At 41.0% G+C, this 19,693-nt stretch overlaps 1 protein-coding gene across 1 annotated transcript; it reads left to right on the forward strand.

Moving 5' to 3' along the window:
- Window positions 1-5,606: 5,606 nt before the first annotated feature.
- Window positions 5,607-10,785, forward strand: LOC120861549 (dentin sialophosphoprotein). The gene is made up of 4 exons (XM_040237294.1): window positions 5,607-5,657; window positions 7,081-7,167; window positions 7,301-8,296; window positions 8,860-10,785. The coding sequence occupies exons 1-4, from the start codon at window positions 5,607-5,609 to the stop codon at window positions 10,783-10,785; spliced, it is 3,060 nt and encodes a 1,019-aa protein (XP_040093228.1).
- The last annotated feature ends 8,908 nt before the right edge of the window (window positions 10,786-19,693 follow it).

Here is a 19,693-nt window from a genome sequence, read left to right on the forward strand (position 1 = left end):
GCAGCAAGAGAAGATGAATACAGATTTTGGCACGTGAAAGTGGGATGCCGCCATATGAAATTCTTAAAATATGGGAGTGGAATTGGAATCAGAAAGTTGGTAGAGGCTGGAGAAATGGTAGTAGAAATAGAGATGTTAAAGATGCTGCTGGTAAGATCTCAGGATAAAGTGAGAAAGACATTACTGGAATTTGGAGGAGGAGGATTCTTATCATCCTTGCGGCAGAAAACTTAGCAGAATTGTGTCTTTCTGTGGTATGGAAAGCAGAGCTTGTAAAAAACGAACTTGCACATACAAGATTTTTGAGCCACCTGGCTCAAAAGATGCTACCTGGCTTCTTCTTGCTGCTTATAATATGTGAGAGAAATACGTTGAGAGAAGATCTGTTAAAGGGAAAAGAACCAGGACCTGATGGTATTGAAAGGTGTCTGCCTATCCAAATGGCAAAAGCTGTTAAAATTAAGAGATTCACTATCAGGAGAGAATGATCTAGAAAAAAGGCTGAGGGTGTGACGCTACAATCCTTTGCTGCAATCTGGGAAGGTTATTAATAACAAAAGATCAGATTACTCATGTTAATTCAAATTAAAAAGTAAAAGAAGGCAGATTCAGTTCCCTAACCTTGACTGATATCTGTGTGTGAGTGAGGGTGTCATGTTGCTCCCAGGAGTGACTTAAGACTCCTTAAAATTTGGTTAGGTCTTTAAGCCACTCATACAAACATGCTGTTTAAATAAGGACGAAGTACTTGCTATGAAAACACAGCTTCAAGGCAAATCCCCTTTCCATTCCCTCCACTCCATTTCAACTTTACCATTTTCCCTATTATAGTTCTATATCTAAATTGTGGAGTTTTCACTGTTGGGTAGTATTAACTTACTTGGCTCACATCCTTCGGTACTATGACAGTAAAAGAACTGGAATATTTTGAACAAATACACAGAGAGACATAAACTGTTAAGGTTTTCAATGTACAGATTGGAGAACTGGTTTAGGGATTCCCTTCTTTATAGCATACATTTGGGGTTCAAGAGAATGGCGAGTTCAAGTGCCAAAACTTCTGCTAGCATTAAGGTCTGGCTTTCTATGTTGTTCTGCACAGCTAGTACAAAGAACTGAGAGATAATGGAGAGCTAGATCCACTGTTGGAGAAGGCAATGGCACCTCACTCCAGTACTCTTGCCTGGAAAATCCCATGGACAGAGGAGCCTGGTGGGCTGCAGTTCATGGGGTTGCTAAGAGTCAGACATGACTGAGCGACTTCACTTTCATTTTTCACTTTCATGCATAGGAGAAGGAAATGGCAACCCACTCCTGTGTTCTTGCCTGGAGAATCCCAGGGACGGGGGAGCCTAGTGGGCTGCCGTCTACGGGGTCGCACAGAGTCGGACACGACTGAAGCGACTTAGCAGCAGCAGCAGCAGACCCACTGTAGGTATGTACTTTTGCAATCAAGCTACCTTACGATGTTTTAGTGTTTTGAATATTTATTTTTAAAATTTAGTTTGAATACTAAGTTGATACATTTTAAAACACCTCACATTACAGTTTATTTAGGTCAGAAAGATTTCTTGGGAGTTACTATTTATAGATTGTTAAAGACCCCTTAGGCAACATCAAGGCTGTTGCATGTGGACAGTTTCTTGAATTATAGCACAGAGACGTTAATACCTACCTCAGGAATGATAGGGGTCTTAAATAGGCAGTATATTTACTAAAGAAACCTAGAGTTTTCTTAGATTGCCAACCTTTGGAAGACAAGAAATGTCAGGGTGACAGAGTTTAAGTGGCTCTTTTCAGATATGTTACACTGATGGTCTATATTTAAGGTGCAGAACAGCCTTCCAGGAGCTATTTAATTAAGTGAAAGTAGGTCTAGTTCCTTTGGAATCGAATGGTGCTGTGAGCAAATACATATCAGCAAGTGAAGGAAGTGGGGGAAGTTATTATGTGCTTCATAGACATGGTGACACTTTATAACCCTGTATCAAGGATCCAAACAGTGATTGGTTGAGATAATTATCAAACTGACTTTAAATTTCGGCAGGAACAAAATTGTCATGCAAAAGTCCAAGACAGTGTGCCACTCTCAGTCCTCAAAGAGAAAGATAAGGAATTCTGGATTTTCAAAGTCCCTTTGAAGGCTTTTAAGGTAAGCTGGAACATCTTCTTTACTCGGAACCAACTGATGCCTTTAGAAAGAAATTCCAGTTTCAGAGAAGCCAATTTGATTTTTAAAAATGAATAACCCTTATGATTAGATTTTTTGCTTCCCTTTGACTTGTTGAATCCAGACTATGTTTTAAAAGATAATAGAACATTATGTGGTAAGGGTTGCTAATTCCACCTCTCAAAATATTGTACCACTGAAGAATAAGACTTTTTTTCATAGCCAGTATGTTAAAATATCAGTTGCTAACAGTCAGAAAAAGTATATTAAGATGAAGTACACATTTTATATTTAACATCTTAATATCAGAATGAATGATTTGAATATTTTATACATAATTCACCAAATCTCCATTGTTGTTATTTTTATCCACAAAAAAACCATCTTTAAGGACCTTGAATCTAGTTAAAGCCCTTTTTAAGCCTCATCATTGCAATATAAAGTGTGATGGGATTTAAGGGAGAAAGAAATAAACAATCTCCTTCAAATAATAACATTTAAATGTTAACTCTGAAGGTGCAGCCGCTCAGTTGTGTCCGACTCTTTGCAACCCGGTAGACTGTAGCCCACCAGCGTCCTCTGTCCATGGGGTTCTCCAGGCAAGAATACTGGAGTGGGTTGCCATTTCCTTCTCCAGGGGATCTTCCCCACCCAGGGATCGAACCACGTTTCCTGGGTCTCCTGCATTGGCAAGTGATTTAATGCACTAAATTACATTTATTCCAAAGTTTGGCTAATCCAGTCAGTGATAATTTCCATGAGGCCAGGGTTCATATCTGGTCCCAGGGCTCAATATCTGGCCCACATTAGGCCTTCAAATAGGTTTTGAATGAATGAATAAATCTCAATCTACATTTAATTTTTTGGTCCCTGAAAAAAATCAACCTTTGGCCTAAAAATTATTATTATTATTTTTCTAATTGACAGTAGGGTTTTAAAACTAGCTTAAAATACTTCTACTTAGGATATCTGGAGTGTCTACTTCTGTACACACTTTTTCTGTTTCATGATATAATGATACTTTTGGGAAATAAAAGATACGTTACTAAAAAAATGGCAAACTGAGGTAGAATCTTGGTAATTATCTGCTTTGATTAGTTTTGATAAACATTAGACAACCCAGATATAAATATCTACCAGGTGACTCAGCGGTAAAGAATCTGCCTGAGATGCAGGAGACCTAGGTTCGAACCCTGGGTCAAGAAGATCCCTTGGAGAAGGAAATGGCTACCCACTCCAATATTCTTGCCTAGAGAATTCCATGAACAGAGGAGCCTGGTGGGCTACAGTTGCAAAGAGTTGGGCATGACCAAGTGACTAACACTTGGACTTTGAAACAGGGCTTTAGTTAAACTTGCTTTTCAAGGTTTTATTAACTTGTTCAAGTTAACTAAGTAAAATCACATTTTATTGGTGATAATACATGAAATCATATGAAGGGGGTTCACATGATCCCAAAGCCTCTGCTTTCAGGCTGATAAAACTGAAGCCATTTCTATAGTGTCTTTCATTCCTTTTACTTACCTGTGGATACAGTGACAAGGTGCGCTGTGCGTAGAGCAGTTGTTCTAGAGTAGATCTGAAAGAGAACTAAAGTGGTCAAGTTGATGGATTGCAGTTTAGAGATGGGATACACATAACTCTGGCCTTCACTATAAGTTCCTTTCCAGGAGATCATGTGTCCTGCAAACCCTAGTGTAGACTGGTCTTCTGTAGGGTCTATGTAATAACTATATTTGGGACTGCAGAGGACCTTATAGCCTCTGCTTACTAAACTGCTGCTCTTTCACATCCATGCCCCAGAGCTCTGCATTATGGTGTCCTGAGGTCTCATCAGCCTCATTTTTAATCTCTAGCATTTTTAAAGGAAGTTTAGCTACTTTTGGCTTTCTACTGAACAGCTCTAAGAGTAAGCACATTTTCCCCACCTCCTCAGTAACTCTGAAACTGGATTTTCTCCTCTGTGAAAAGTGCCAATTCTTCTAAGACAGTTGATATTCATGGAGACTTTATTATGCTTCCCCTATCAACATTAAAATCAATCTAGGCTATCTTATGATCTACAGTATTATAATCTCAAAATCCAGTGGGAGTGCATGAAACAGAAGTAAAATTCTTTCTTCCTTTCTATAGGACTAGCATCATTATGTCAAGAAATACAGTTTGTAGTAAATAGCTATTTAAAATTTTGATTCTCATGAACTCAGTATCTATCTCAATATACACAAAATGTATGCTAGACTGAATCTGAAGGTCAATTCTAACAGGAGTGAAGGATTGAGTCTTCAGAAGTCCCACATAATAATTGCTATCATTTATTAAGAGATGGTTAAATAGCTGGAACGATGCTACACACTGCTTACAGTAGTAAGTGTTTATTTATCCACAGTGTTCACAAAATGGCTTTTGCTATGCTATGTTTTAGAATACTGTGATCACCAAGACAGTCTCCTGGACCCCAGGAGCTCTCAGTAGGGCAGAGGAACATATAAGTAGCTGCCAGCCTACTCGAAAACGGTGAAAACAGCTCAGTTCTGGCAGTGCAGTGCTACCAGCTTCTGCCAGGTATAAGGAGGAGAGAGACACCAAATAACCTTTAAAAAAATTGGCTGTACCCCGTGGCATTTAGGACCCTAGTTCCCCAATCAGGTATTGAACCTGTGCCTCCTCATTGGAAGGGAGAGTCTTAAACTCTGGACCATCAGGGAAATCCCACCAAATGAGCTTTGACTCGGAGCCAGAGGAAGCTTCTCAGAGAAAAATCTTCTGCTAAGATAATTGGGATAATCCTACAGTGCAGCTATTATTATCCTAGACCAAGGAATCAAATGCTTAAGAAACCTACTTAAATTCTTCAAGCTCTCACATCAAGTAACAAAGATAGAATTGGAACCTAGGTCTCTGCATTCAAACTCCATATCCTTTCGTCTTCGTGCCGGCAATTTATTTTCTGTACAGTCTAGCGTAGCCCAGACACGTGTGGATTTGGGGTGGGAATCATAAATCCTTCATCTATTAAACATACTCTTAGCAGAATTAGTTGATCCTTGATGAAAACTATTCAGAAGAGATGTTATTGCCAGCAGGAACAGCAGAAGGAGAAAGGTCTAGTTATGGCTTTTGTAACTGTCTGGCTGTATGCCTTCACTGGAAAAGCACAGTTAGGCAGCTCATCATCATGCTGAGCTGGATAATGCCCGTGTGTGTCTGTGACCCCACTTCTGGTGTGTACTGACCACAGACAACATGTGTGTACTGGAACGTTGAGTCTTGGCAGCTTCTTCTCATGTGGTGATCATACTCCTTACCTAGGAAAGAGGCACATGCTTAGAGACCAAAATAATGCATTATATAGTTATCATTTTTTGCTTTATAAGAAATTTTTTACTGTTCTTTTTTCTTCCATAACAGCCACGGATTAATATTACTATAGAAAATGAAGATCATTGTATATTTTTGCATTTGGGCAGTAGCATGGGCCATTCCAGTAAGTATGCCTTCCTCAAGAAAACCTTCTTACTTTACTATCTCTCTTAACACACACACATATGTGTATACACACACACACACACACACACACACACACGTGTGTGTGTATTTTTTTCTTGAGATCTTGCAGATCAGCTGACCCTACCCTTTTAGATTTGCATGAAAGACTTTATAGGACCTGTTTAGGGTCTCAACAAAACTAAATATGCACTCCAACTCATGCTCCCAGTCTTCTAAGTGAAACTTTTGTGTTGTTGGAAGGATTGTTACTTTTAAAATTCATTCAGATTACTTTACGTTTAATGCTTAGAAGTTGTGGAGCCTGTCCATCTTTGCTCATGCCCTGTGAATTTCGTTCTAATTATCAATGAAGCCTTGTTTAAGAATATTTCAAGAAAGAAAAATAGGAAAAAAAATCACATTTTTTTCAGCAAAGGGAAAACTAATGTTTCACTCAGAAAGTTAAATTTGAAAGATAAACACTAGCAAAGATAAATTAGGAAAATTAAGTCATTTGTAATTTTATTAGCCAGCTGCTACAGTTACCATTTTGATATGCTTTCCTCATGGTATTTCTGTAGTTGAGAATTTGCTTAACTCTTTCTGTTGTGCTCCTGAAGGGCAGAGAAGTAGCATAGACTTGCCTTTGTTTCTGCCCTGGTTTTGGTCAGACCTACTATTCTCTTAGGGGTTTTGGCCAAGATTATTCTTAGGGTGGATCTGATGCTGCTGCAAGAAACTTGTCAGACAGAAACACCAAAGGTCTGTCTCCTCGTTTTTTCTTCAATGTCATTTTTATTTAAATTTATTTATGTATTATTTATTTACAGTATTATATTAGTTTCAGGTATGCAGCATAGTGATTCAGTATTTTTACAGATTATACCTTATTAAAAGTTATTACAAGATAATGAATATAGTTCCCTGTGCTACACAATATAGCCTTGTTGCTCGTTTTTTTTTTTTTTAGGTAAACTTCTTTCTTTTTTATTTTTTATTTTATCTATTTATTTATTTTCTTTTTTTTTACTTTACAATACTGTATTGGTTTTGCCATACATCAACACGAATCCGCCTATGTAAGTGTGATAACACATTTACAGGCTGTCTCCTCATCTTTAATAAAAGACTATTCCCTTTCTAGTGTTGAGATAAGTGATCTGGTTAAAACCTTGGTAAAATTGGTAATATTATTATGAAAAATATCTATATGCCAAGTTTAATTCTATGGAATTCATGTAACAAGTCACTTTTCTTTTGTACCCAACTAGATCATACTTTGGCCTTTGTATTATATCTGTTTTTCTTCATTTAGGGATAATATGTGTGCGTGCGTCTGTGCACATGTGTGTGAGCACATGTGTGCACACATGTACACAAAATAAGAATATTTTCAATTTCCAGTATTTTCACTTTGGTAGGTCCCTCAAATCAAGCCGTTGGAGAGACATGCTGTTGACAAAACTGTGAATTTAAATCTTCTAGCAAAATCAAAAGTGCCAATACAGGTATAAGATGTAAAATGTATTTCTAAACTCTTTTAGATTCCATTAACTTCCAGAAAATCGGGGCTCATCTTTTCAGTTTGCTTTACTTTAAGATGATATCCACAACTTAATTTGAATTGTTTCTCTTTTTCAGGATGTATTAAATGCCAATGATACCACCAAAGAAAGTGGTGGCCTCATGCATGAAAATGATCAAGGAAGGCAACAGGATATCCAAGATGGTTACAAAGGAGAGAGAAGTGGTTCTGAGTGGGCAGAGGTGGGAGGGAAAAGTTCTTCTACAGGTTCCGTGTTAGTAAATGAAAAGGGGAATACAGAGGATCTAAAGGGGAGCACAGGAAAACCAGAAACATACGACCATGATGGGATCCAAGGACAAGAAGACAACATCACTGCAAACGGCCTCAGGGGACAAGTAAGCATCATCCACGATGCTGGAGCAGCAAATGGGAGCCATATTGATGGGATTACTGAGAACAATTCCCAAAATGCAGGTGTTGGAAATACAAGTCAAAGTGAGGACGCCACTGTTGTCCAAGAAGATGGACATCAAGTAGCTGGAAGCAGTAACAGTACAGGTCAGGAGGCAGAAATCAATGGGAATTCCTGTAGAAATGGGGCTGAGACAAGTGAAACAACACCTCAGAGAGAAGACCAGAGAAATGGGAATGAGGAGGCAGGGGTATTGCCAGGGGGGAGTGGAGCCGGAAATGGAGAAGATGTTGGTTTGGATAATTTTGAAGGAAGTCCTAGTGGACATGGAGCAGATGAAGATGAAGACAAGGGCTCTGGTGATGATGAAGGTAAAGAAATAGGGAATGGAGGAAAGGGTAGTGATACCAGCAAGGGCCAGGAGGGTCAGTCTCGTGGAGAAGAGGATGATGAGGACAATAGCTTAGGTCAAAATTCAGTTAGTAGTGAAGATGATGGCCCTGGGGACAAAGAAGACGCCCATGTCATTGATGGAGACATCTCCAAGAGTGAGGAAGATTCTGCCAGTATTCCAGAAAACAATGATAGCCAGAAAACAGAGGATACTCAAAAACCCAGTCACAGAGAGAACAAAGCTGTGGAAAACAGAATCACTGAAAAGTCAGAGCCACCTGCTATTGGGAAGAGCCACGATAAGGTTAGCTTTTGAAGCAGGTTTCTTTCAATGGCAGTTTAACTCCTCCCCTTCCTTTCATGATGGTGTGTGCGCATGCTCAGTCACTCAGTCGTGTTAACTCTTTGCAATCCCATAGACTGTGGCCTGTCAGACTCCTCTGCCCATGATGGTAGCACAAACATAAATCATGATGAACAGTCATGTATTTTTGCACCTAAATCACTTGAATATTTAACGGGGGAAGCTAGAGTCCTTATTAGACATTGCTATGGAACAATTTTAAGAAGTTGAAATTTCTGAAGATTTGGTTACAGTTCTTCAAAAGTCTTATGCTAAATAATTAATGCATCATGTAACTGTTTACAAAAGTTCCTACTGGATAAAAACATGAAGGGGATGGTCTATAATCTAAACACTAGAGTACTTTCAAGTACAATAAAGCACATTTTCACAGACAGGTGTTTCTGAAGTACTGGAATCCGAACTCCTGTTCTCTGGCCAATTTCCCCAGTCTTCCTCAGACCAATGCAATTTTGCAGCATAACATTCACTAATTAATCATTCTTTTCTCCATCTTTCCATAGGGAATGGAAATGGAAAGTCCCAGCACTGGCCACAGAAATAATGTTACCAAAGAAGCTGGGAAAGTGAATGAAGATAAAGAGAGCAAAGGCCAACATGGAATGATTGTGGGCAAAGGAAATGTCAAGAGACAAGGAGAGATTGACTTTATACAAGGAGCTGGCCAGAAACTGGAATCTGGAAATAAGCTTGGACCCAGCAAAACACACAGTGACAGTAACAGTGACGGATATGACAGTTACGAGTTTGGCGGCGAATCCGTGCAAGGAGATGACCCCAACAGCAGTGACGAGTCTCAGGGCAGTGATGAGGCCCATTCTGAAGGTGGTCGTGATCACAGTAGCCGAGGAGATCCTTCTTACAACTCTGATGAATCACAGGACAATGGCAATGACGGTGGCTCAAAAGGAGATGATGACGGCAGTGATGACACATCAGATGCTAATGATAATGGTAGTGATGGCAACGGAAACAATGGAGGTGATGCCAATGGCACATCAGGCAACAGCAAAGATACATCAGACAGCAGGGACAGTGACAGGAAACCAGACAGCGACAGCAGGGACACTGATAGCAGTGACAGCAGCGACAGCAGGGACAGTGACAGGAAACCAGACAGCGACAGCAGGGACACTGATAGCAGTGACAGCAGTGACAGCAGCGACAGCAGCGACAGCAGCGACAGCAGTGATAGTGACAGGAAATCAGACAGTGACAGCAGGGACACTGATAGCAGTGACAGCAGCGACAGCAGGGACAGTGACAGGAAACCAGACAGCGACAGCAGCGACAGCAGTGATAGCAGTGACAGCAGTGACAGCAGTGATAGCAGCGACAGCAGTGACAGCAGCGACAGCAGCGACAGCAGCGATAGTGACAGGAAATCAGACAGTGACAGCAGCGACAGCAGCGACAGCAGTGACAGCAGGGACAGTGACAGGAAACCAGACAGCGACAGCAGCGACAGCAGCGACAGTAGTGACAGCAGCGATAGTGACAGGAAATCAGACAGTGACAGCAGCGACAGCAGCGACAGCAGCGACAGCAGTGACAGCAGTGACAGCAAATCAGACAGCAGTGATAGCAGCAATAGCCGTGACAGTGACAGTAAATCAGACAGTGAGAGCAGCGACAGCAGTGAGAGCAGCGACAGCAGTGATAGTAGCGACAGCAACAGCAGTGATAGTAGCGACAGCAACAGCAGTGATAGCAGTGACAGCAGCGATAGTGACAGTAAATCAGACAGTGACAGCAGCGACAGTAGCGACAGCAGTGACAGTAGCGACAGCAGCGACAGCAGCGACAGCAGTGACAGCAGTGACAGTAAGTCAGACAGTAGTGACAGCAGCGACAGCAGCGACAGCAGCGACAGCAGTGACAGCAGCGACAGCAGTGACAGCAGTGACAGCAGTGACAGTAGCGACAGCAGCGACAGCAGTGACAGCAGTGATAGTAGCGACAGCAAGTCAGACAGTAGTGACAGTAGCAACAGTAGCGACAGCAGTGACAGTAGCGACAGTAGCGACAGCAGTGACAGCAGCGACAGCAGTGACAGCAAGTCAGACAGTAGTGACAGCAGCGACAGCAGTGACAGCAGTGACAGTAGCGACAGCAGCGACAGCAGTGATAGCAGCGACAGCAGTGACAGCAGTGACAGCAGCGACAGTAGCGACAGCAGTGACAGCAGTGACAGTAGCGACAGTAGCGACAGTAGCGACAGTAGTGATAGCAGCGACAGCAGTGACAGTAGCGACAGCAGCGACAGCAGTGACAGCAGCGACAGCAAGTCAGACAGCGACAGCAGGGACAGCAGCGACAGCAGCGACAGCGAGAGCAAGTCTGGTAATGGCAACAACAATGGAGGTAGTAGTGACAGTGATAGTGACAGCGAAGGCAGTGACAGTAATCACTCAACAAGTGACGATTAGAACTAAAGAAAACCCCACAAGATGCCTTTTGTGAAAACTCTGGTGAGTAATCGATAGGAAATACAGATTTCCAGGAAAGTAAAGAAGGGGGAGGAATAAGGAGAAGACCTATGTAAAGATCCATACATCTACAGACACAAGGAGAGAGTCAAGTTGCCGGATTCAGGACCGGGTCCCAACACCCTCAGAGAGAGAATCTGACTGTGTACATGCATGTTAAATATATTCTGAAAAGATTTTGTTAAAAGTGTAAATGCAAACATAGAAGCACAATTAAAATGTTCTTTAGTACTTTACACAGAAACCTCAAGTAATCACATACTAATAACCAGTTTAAATGCCAAGTGCTTTAGAAAATGTATTAGCACACAAACATATCTTATAAATAACCAGGGGCGTTGGCCTAATCTTGCAGTAATTATATCTATATTCTGAGTAGATGGTCTGCTTACAGCTGAGTAAAAGATGCTCTCATCATGATCTCCACCTTGGCTACAATTCATTTGCTTGTTCTAAAGAAGAAATATATTGCAACGTAAAAAAAAAATCACAGCAACCATTTAATTTACCCAAACCATGAGAATAATCTTTGTAATTAGTGAGTAGAGTAATTACAAATTATGGAAATTCTAAAGAGTTCTAGACAGAAAAGAATTTAGAGGCTCGTTTAAACAGCAAAATCTCACATATAAGGTCACATTCCTGCAAAGCACTGCTGGAAATGTATCATAAAGTTCGTAAAATTATTGACAAAACTGAGGCAGTATTTAGAACATGCCTTGCCTCAAGTTGCCACTCTCCAACTATTAATAAATGAATTCATGAATGAAGGGCTCTTGGAGGGCGTGCACTTTTTGAACTCTGTTCAGAACTCTGCTAAGAGGACTTAGTTGTATTCCTCAATCTCGGGCTTGCCTAGTGGATCAGCTGGTAAAGAATCTGCCTGCAATGCAGGAGATCTGGGGTTTGATCCCTGGGTTGGGAAGATCCACTGGAGAAGGGAATGGCTACCCACTCCAGTATACTGGCCTGCAGAATTCCAGGGACTGTTACAGTACATGGGGTCACAAAGAGTCGGACACGACTGAGCTACTTTCACTTTTACTTTCCTCAATCTCACCAAGTCAAACCTGGTTCATATTTGCTTTTAAATCCCCATAGACAAAAAATCCCAAATCAGACCCTGAGACTCCCTATTAATCTCTTTAATAAAGCCAACAGTTGGTCTGGAAACTGCTCACTTTGTTATAATCTGACCGTCATTTGTTGTTGTTCAGCTGCTCAGTCATGTCCAACTCTTTGCGACCCCATGGACTGCAGCTCACCAGGCTTCCCTGTCCTTCACCATCTCCCAGAGTTTGCTCAAACTCATGTCCATTGAGTGGGTGATGCCACCCAACCATCTCGTCCTCTGCCTTCCCCTTCTCCTCCTGCCTTTAATATCTCCCAGCATCAGGGTCTTTTCCAATGAGTCCGTTCTTCCCATGTGTGGCCAAAGTATTAGAGTTTCAGCTTCAGCATCCATCTTTCCAGTGGAATATTAAGGATTGATTTCCTTTAGGATTGACTGGTTAGATCTCCTAGCTGTCCAAGGGACTCTCAAGAGTCTTCTCCAGCACCACAGTTCGAAGGCATCAGTTCTTCACTGCTCAGCCTTTTTTATTGTCCAGCTCTCACATCCATATGTGACTACTGGAAAACCCATAACACTGACTATATGGACTTTTGTAGGCAAAGTAATGTCTCTGTTTTTTAATACTGTCTAGGATTGTCATTGCTTTTCTTCCAAGGAACAAGCATCTTTCGACTTCATTGCTGCAGCCACAATCTGCAGTGATTTTTGGAGCCTGAGAAAATAAAGTATGTCACTGTTTCCATTGTTTCCCCATCTATTTGCCATGAAGTGATGGGACCGGATGCTATGATCTTCATTTTTTGAATGTTGAGTTTTAAGCCAGCTTTTTCACTTTCCTCATTCCCTTTCATCAAAAGGCTCTTTAACTCTTCCCCACTTTCTGCCATAAGAGAGTAGTGTCATCTGCTTATCTGAGGTTACTGATATTTCTTGCAGCAATCTTGATTCCAGCTTGTGCTTCATCTAGCCTGGCCTTTTGCATGAGGTACTCTGCATATAAGTTAAATAAGCACGGTGACAATATACAGCCTTTACGTACTCCTTTCCTGATTTGGGACCAGTCTGTTGTTCCATGTCCGGTTCTAACTGTTGCTTCTTGACCTGCATACAGGTTTCTCAGGAGGCAGGAAAAGTGGTCTGGTATTCCCATCTCTTTAAGAATTTTCCAAAAGTTTGCTGTGATCCACACAGTCAAAGGCTTTAGTGTAGTCAATGAAGCAGAAGTAGATGTTTTTCTGGAATTCTCTAGCTTTTTCTATGGTTCAACGGCTGTTGGCGGTTTGATCTCTGATTCCTCTGCTTTTCTTAATCCAGCTTGTACATCTGGAAGTTCTCGATTCATATACTGTTGAAGCCTAGCTTGAAGGATTTTGATCATTACTTTGCTAGCATGTGAAATGAGTGCAATTGTGCGGTAGTCTGAACATTCTTTGGTACATTCCACTAAAATCTGAGCATGATTTTGCATGAATGAGGGTACTTCTTAGTTTTAAGATGAAATCCTAACTCTAGAACATCAGGATCTTAAAGATGTATGAGACTAGAGTGTGATGTTTAACAGGGTGATATAATTTATCACCCAAACTAGGACACCCTTGAAAGTGAAAGGGCTGCTATGAATAATTACTTGGGGAAAGGAGGTATAAAATTGGCTTGTCTGGGACTCTGGAAGATATAACGACCATAACCATAAACCTTAGTGTATTATTCAAGATTTAGTAGTGATGATTTGTAAGTTCCCTCTTTTTCCACTTTGGTAATTATTTTGCATTTGTTCTAATTCAAAGGTAAAATTCTGTATGGCAAAATTTTGAATGCAGCTTCTTTAATGTTAATTTTCAACCATTTATTAGTTGACAATTTATTTTCTACTATGAGGCATATTTTACACAAAGAGTTTCAGTAGGGTTTTTTTTTTCTCCTTCCTTTATGCAAGATTTTTTTAGTTAAGAGATCAATATTGCAAGTAATAATGCTGACGGCTTTAAAACTTCGGCTATTAATATATTACTTGGTAACTCATAATACTGTAAAATTTCAGATTTCTACTATATTATAGTCATGGAAATGACTCCAAACTTCTTCCCTTAAAATATGCTCTAGACTTTTAACTCCTTTAGGCTTTAGGATTTTTTGTTTTTCCCAATTTGTAAATTGTGGCTTCTAGTAACTGTCCTACTTATTTCAAAATGCTGTCATGGGCATTAAATCTGGCAATGAATATGAAACTCTTTGAAATTATATGATATACAAATGAGAGAAAATGAATTTTGGTGCTATAATAAACATCTATTTATATGACTATCGACAAGAAAACGCCCTTCATCTTAATGAGTTTGTGGGTACTTACGTCCTTTATCATATTTTAAAAAATTAGGTTTTTTTTTTCAGTCCACCTTGAGGCTTGTAGGATTTCAATTCCCCATCCAGAGACTAAATGTGGGCCCAAGTAGTGAAAGCACCAAGTCCTAACAACTGAACAGCCAAGGAATTCCCTAAAATTAATTGAAAAATTAATATATATATATACACACACACAAAATAAAAATTTTAAACACAATGAAAAGGTATACAAAATATGATGCTCCGAAGATTTGATGTTTTTGAACTGTGGTGTTGCAGAAGACTCTTGAGAGTCTCTTGGACTGCAAGGAGATCCAACCAGTCTATCCTAAAGGAAATCGGTCCTGAATATTCATTGGAAGGACTGATGCTGAAGCTGAAACTCCATACTTTGGCCACCTGAATCAAAGAACTGATTCACTAGAAAAGACCCTGATGCTGGGAAAAATTGAAGGTGGGAGGAGAAGGGGATGAGAGAGGATGAGATGGTTGGATGGCATCACCGACTTGATGGACATGAGTTTGAGTAAGCTCCAGGAATTGGTAATGGACAGGGAAGCCTGGTGTGCTGCAGTCCATGGGGGTCACAGAGTTGGACATGACTGAGCGACTGAACTGATTATCATTCCAGACTCCCCGTCTTCTATTTTTCTTCCTTAGAGAAAATTCCCATTACTACAATTAATAGCTCGTGGAGCTTTTCATAAATACTCTATGCACATATAAACAGGCATATCCCCCTTTTAAAAACACGTGGAAGTCTACCACACATGATGTGTTTAACTTTCTCTTTTTGAATATGGGTTCATTACACACAGACTGACATTCTCTTCACAGCCATTTTGTATTTCATTTTATGAAATGTCTTGGGTGTTTCACCTGTCCCTATTTTTCTGTCACCCTTTCTTTCTAGTTGAGAAACTTTGCAGGTGTCACCTGAGTCAAGCTGGATAAATTTCCAATCAGTTCTTATAAAGACTTTACTATAAAAGGTGTTTCTGGTCTGGGTGTTGGGGTGGATGTTGTTCTGAATCTACGGCTGATGTCAGAAATTATAAGACTATGGTCCTGATTTTCCTCTGTAATCATGTCTGCTTTGACCTCCATTTGTGTTGCAGGTAAAAATGAAGGAGACACTCCCAGAGAATGTCTCAAGAGCAGATCCTTTTAACACAAGAAGTCTGGTATTAGAAAATAAAATTGCTATTAGGTTACTCTCTGGGTTAAAGATTAATGAACTATCTGCTAATTATTGCCCATCAGAGCCTTATTTTTTTTTTTTGTAACTGCAGGTTGCCACTCATTTAGTCGATCATGATATCATGACTCATGAGTAACACTTTGCAAAATGAAAGAATAAGAAAGAAAAACCTTTAGTGCACAATGTGTAGTGTTTTGTGAAACGATGTTATTTGTCTCTGTATACTTACATACACAAATGTGTTTAAATATGTGTATGCTGTTGGTTGCAGTAAAAAAAGATGCAAAAGTCATTGGTTTGGAAAAGTGTTACAAAACATTATTACTGCTAGTAATCATTATGGGTTTACTTTTCATCTTCACCTTTCTCCTTACCAACCTCTAAGTCTCTTTCCTACTTTCGAAGTGGTGTTTTTAAAAAAACTATAGAACAAGAAAGAGTGATATGTGTGTGGAGGGGTGGGGAAAGGGTGGTGGCAGGGGACCGGTTTCTGTGCTACAGTAAAAGAGCCAAGGTAACAGTGCCATCTTTTGAACAAGAGGCTGTCATGATGCTGATGGTGGGTTTATTGGGATTTTAAGGTTTCATGTTTGTTGCATGAATTACGGCACGTATGACTGAGATGCATGCATGCTCAGTCACTCAGTCATGTCTGACTCTTTGTGACCCCATGGATCATAGCCCACTGGGCTCCTCTGTCCATGGGATTCTTCAGGCAAGAATACTGGAGTGGGTTGCCAAGCCCTCCTCCAGGGGATCTTCCCCACCGAGGAATCAAACCCACAACTCCTGCATAGCAGGCAGATTCTTTACCCTTGAGCAACTCGGGAAGCCTATGATTAAGATGCATGATTTTAAAACTGGTTCTCAGAGGTCATCTTACCCTTCACCTGACCCAGAAATTTCTTCTGCACCTACTCATACCACAAATCAAAAAAATGTAGTAAGGTTTTTTTTTTTTTTGCTATAAAATCTATTTTCTAAAGCAGATTATGAAAAGATAACCTTTAGAGAGTCCTCACCTCACCATATAAATAGATTTTAAATTATCAATTGGAATGGAATTTCCCAGAAGTCAAATTTGCTTTATGATTTGTAATGGAAGTTCTGAAAAACTGTAGCCCAAAATAACCAAGAACGATTTTCTTCTCCCTAAAAGGAGCAGAAACAGAACAGAAAAGCCTGGGCACGAATGAAAATATCATTGTGTTCTCACAGTGATCCTTTCCCTGCTGGATGTAAGCAAATCCTCTGGAGAGTGAAACAAGCCAATAACTCAATGTTCCCAACCCCTCCCCTCTGAACAGGGATCTTGGGTTCAAACTGAAAAAAAAAAGAAAGAAAGAAAAAGAAATACAAGCCTTAATTCCTACAGGGCACTCATGTAGCTCAGAAAATGGTATAAAGCCTAAAGGTCACCCATACAGGAGGCTCAATGTGTTTTCCATCAGTTTGCACCTCCCCAAACCCTAGCATGAAACACTGTTATTTACAGAGAGCTGTATCAGAAAGTGCTTCCTTTACCCCCAAGTCCATTATTTGGGGCTTTGCCTCTAGCTAAAGTTCTCCCTGCTTTGCTCTTTTTGTTTGTTTTGTTTTTTATTTACTTTTGGTTGCCCTGGGTCTTTGTTGCTGCCCAGGAACACTCTCTAGCTGCAGTGCGCTGGCTTCTCATTGCAGTGGCTTCCCTTGTTGCAGAGCACAGACTCTAGGAAGCTCGGGTTGCAGTCGTTGCAGCACGAGGGTGCAGCGTCTGTGGCTCCCGGGCTCTAGAGCCCAGGCTCAGTAGCTGTGGTGCACAGACTTAGATGCTCCACAACATGTGGGATTTTCTTGCATCAGGGATCAAACCTGTGTCTCCTGCATTGACAGGCGGATTCTTATCCACTGTACCACCAGGGAAGTCCCCCTCCTTTACTCTTTCCTTCTTTTCCTCCCTAGCATTTCCCCGCTGCATCTTCCCTTCAAGCAGATGAAGTGTCCGTGGGGAGAAAAACACATTGTCCCTTGCAGAATTTAATTCCCACACATCACCCTTTGTGAGGCCCCAGTCAAACCCGCTTGCCAGTGGCTACTCTGCCTGAACTTGTGTCACTGGCTCGTTTGCCTGCTCCCAAGAGTTCAGTCACAACCAGTGGGTCCTGGCTCCTACCTTCTTAGTGCGAATACTTTCCGCAGTTGAAACCAGGAAATCTTCCTTGCTATCCTCACTCGATCTGAACTGAAGGCAGGAGATACTGAGGCTCTAACCAACCAACACTTGTGCTTGGCACCAAAGTGCATTCAATACTTTTTGTCTCATCCTAATATCCTGACTCCCTTCAATAGATTCTTACCTTGTCTTCAAGCAACAATCTCCTTTCCCCTTTCTAAGTGGGCTTCCTCATAGCTTCCTTATCTCATTCTATCATGTACACTGATTAGAATTACACCCAGCCCTGTCAACTTAAGGGAAGATCCCCTGGAGAAGGAAATGGCAACCCATTCCAGTATTCTTGCCTGGGAAGTTCCATGAACCGAGAAGCCTGGAGGGCCCTCAGTCCATATGGTCCTAAAGAATCTGACGCGACTAAATGACTGAGAGCCTGAGCACACAGGCCCATCAGCTTTGGACAACCAGAAGCAAATTGATACAATCAGGTTTCCAGACCCAATGCAAGGAAGGAGACTGAACAGAGCAGCTTTGGAGTCTTAGCAAAGGAAAATATAGAACTCTTGTAGGATTTGGGGGAAAGGGTGGAATTGAGGTGATATTTAAATGACGTGGATGGTAAAGAATCTGCCTGCAGAGCCGGAGACCTGGATTCAGTCTCTGGGTTGGGAAGATCCCCTGAAGAAAGGAATGGCAACCCACTCCAGTATTCTTGCCTGGAGAAGCCATGGACAGAGGAGCCTGATGAGCTACAGTCCATAGGGTCACAAAGGGTCAGACATGACTGAGGGACTAACACTTTCACTTTTCACTTTAAAGGAAGCTGTGTTTGAGAGGAGCAAAGCAAAGCAGGCTATGGCTAAAGGGGTCAGCATCAGGTTTGGACTGTAAAATAGACCCAGGTTCCTGTGTCCTTGGGAAGTGCCAAGTAAAGTTAAGATGAATGCATACCATTGTGTCCAAATATCTGTACCTGGGTTATAAACTGAGACTTAGTCTTTGTGTCAAAGTGCCTTAGACCTTCTAGGCAAGATTTGGGTGTTTTATTTTTACTGATATAATTTTATTTTATTTTTTGAAAACCCAGAAGCTTGATATTTATTTAGTTATTTTGGCTGTGTCGGGTCTCAGCTGTAGCACTTAGGCTCTTCCTTTTGTATTGTAGGATCTTTTGTCTAGGGAGTCGTGGCACGTGGTATCTTAGTTCCTCAACCCAGGATTGAACCCATGTACCCTGCAATGCGAGATGAATTCCTAGCTATTGGACCACCAGGGAAGTCCCACTAATATAAGTTTAAAAGGCATAGTGTCTGCTAAACTATGGTTTTAGAAAATAAAATTTCACAGTGATTAATAAAGGAGGAGTCTCTGGAGAAGACTCTTGAGAGTCCCTTGGACTGCAAGGAGACAATCCAGTCAATCCTAAAGGAAATCAACCCTGAATATTCTGTGGAAGGACTGATGATAAAGCTGCAATACTCTGTCCACCTGATGTGAAGAGTCCACTCATTGGGAAAAACCCTGATGCTGGGAAAGACTGAGGGCAAGAGAAGAAGGGAACAACAGAGGATGAGATGGTTGGATAGAATTATCAACTCAGTGGACATGAGCTTGAGCAAACTGCTAGAGATGAAGAAGGACAGGGAAGCCTGGCTTGCTGCAGTCCATGGGGTTGCAAAGAGTCAGACACAACTTACTGACTGAACAACAACAAAAATAGTATTCAGAGTAGGAGGTTGTTAGGACCCTTTATAAATTCAGTGTCCTTGAGAGAGATGTTATTTTCTGTTACACTTGCAGCTGGCTTCATTTCTGTCTGATTTTTCAGTCTGACAAATGTGGGAAATTTTTACTTTCTCAGTCCAAGCTAATTTTTGCTTTCTCAGGAGTTATATTTCTGTTGAAACCAAAAATCTGCTTATCTTGCTAGTCCTTTTCTTATTATGGCAGAATTCCTGGATGCCTGCCTGTTCTTTAAATATCACCCATTCCAGATCACCACCTGTTGGACTTTGCATAACTTCTGTGATTTGTTTCTTTTTTGCTGCTTATTCTCTACACCCTGAAAAAAGTCATG

Source organism: Oryx dammah, unplaced genomic scaffold, assembly GCF_014754425.2.
Source record: "Oryx dammah isolate SB20612 unplaced genomic scaffold, SCBI_Odam_1.1 HiC_scaffold_3, whole genome shotgun sequence".
In the NCBI taxonomy this organism is placed as follows: domain Eukaryota; kingdom Metazoa; phylum Chordata; class Mammalia; order Artiodactyla; family Bovidae; genus Oryx; species Oryx dammah.

Excerpts from the sequence above, each read along its gene's own strand:
- LOC120861549 (XM_040237294.1), top strand. The coding sequence starts at position 5,607 with ATGAAGATCATTGTATATTTTTGCATTTGGGCAGTAGCATGGGCCATT. Across the intron at positions 7,168-7,300 it reads AATCAAAAGTGCCAATACAG|GATGTATTAAATGCCAATGA; the intron begins GTATAAGATGTA and ends TCTCTTTTTCAG. Across the intron at positions 8,297-8,859 it reads TTGGGAAGAGCCACGATAAG|GGAATGGAAATGGAAAGTCC; the intron begins GTTAGCTTTTGA and ends ATCTTTCCATAG.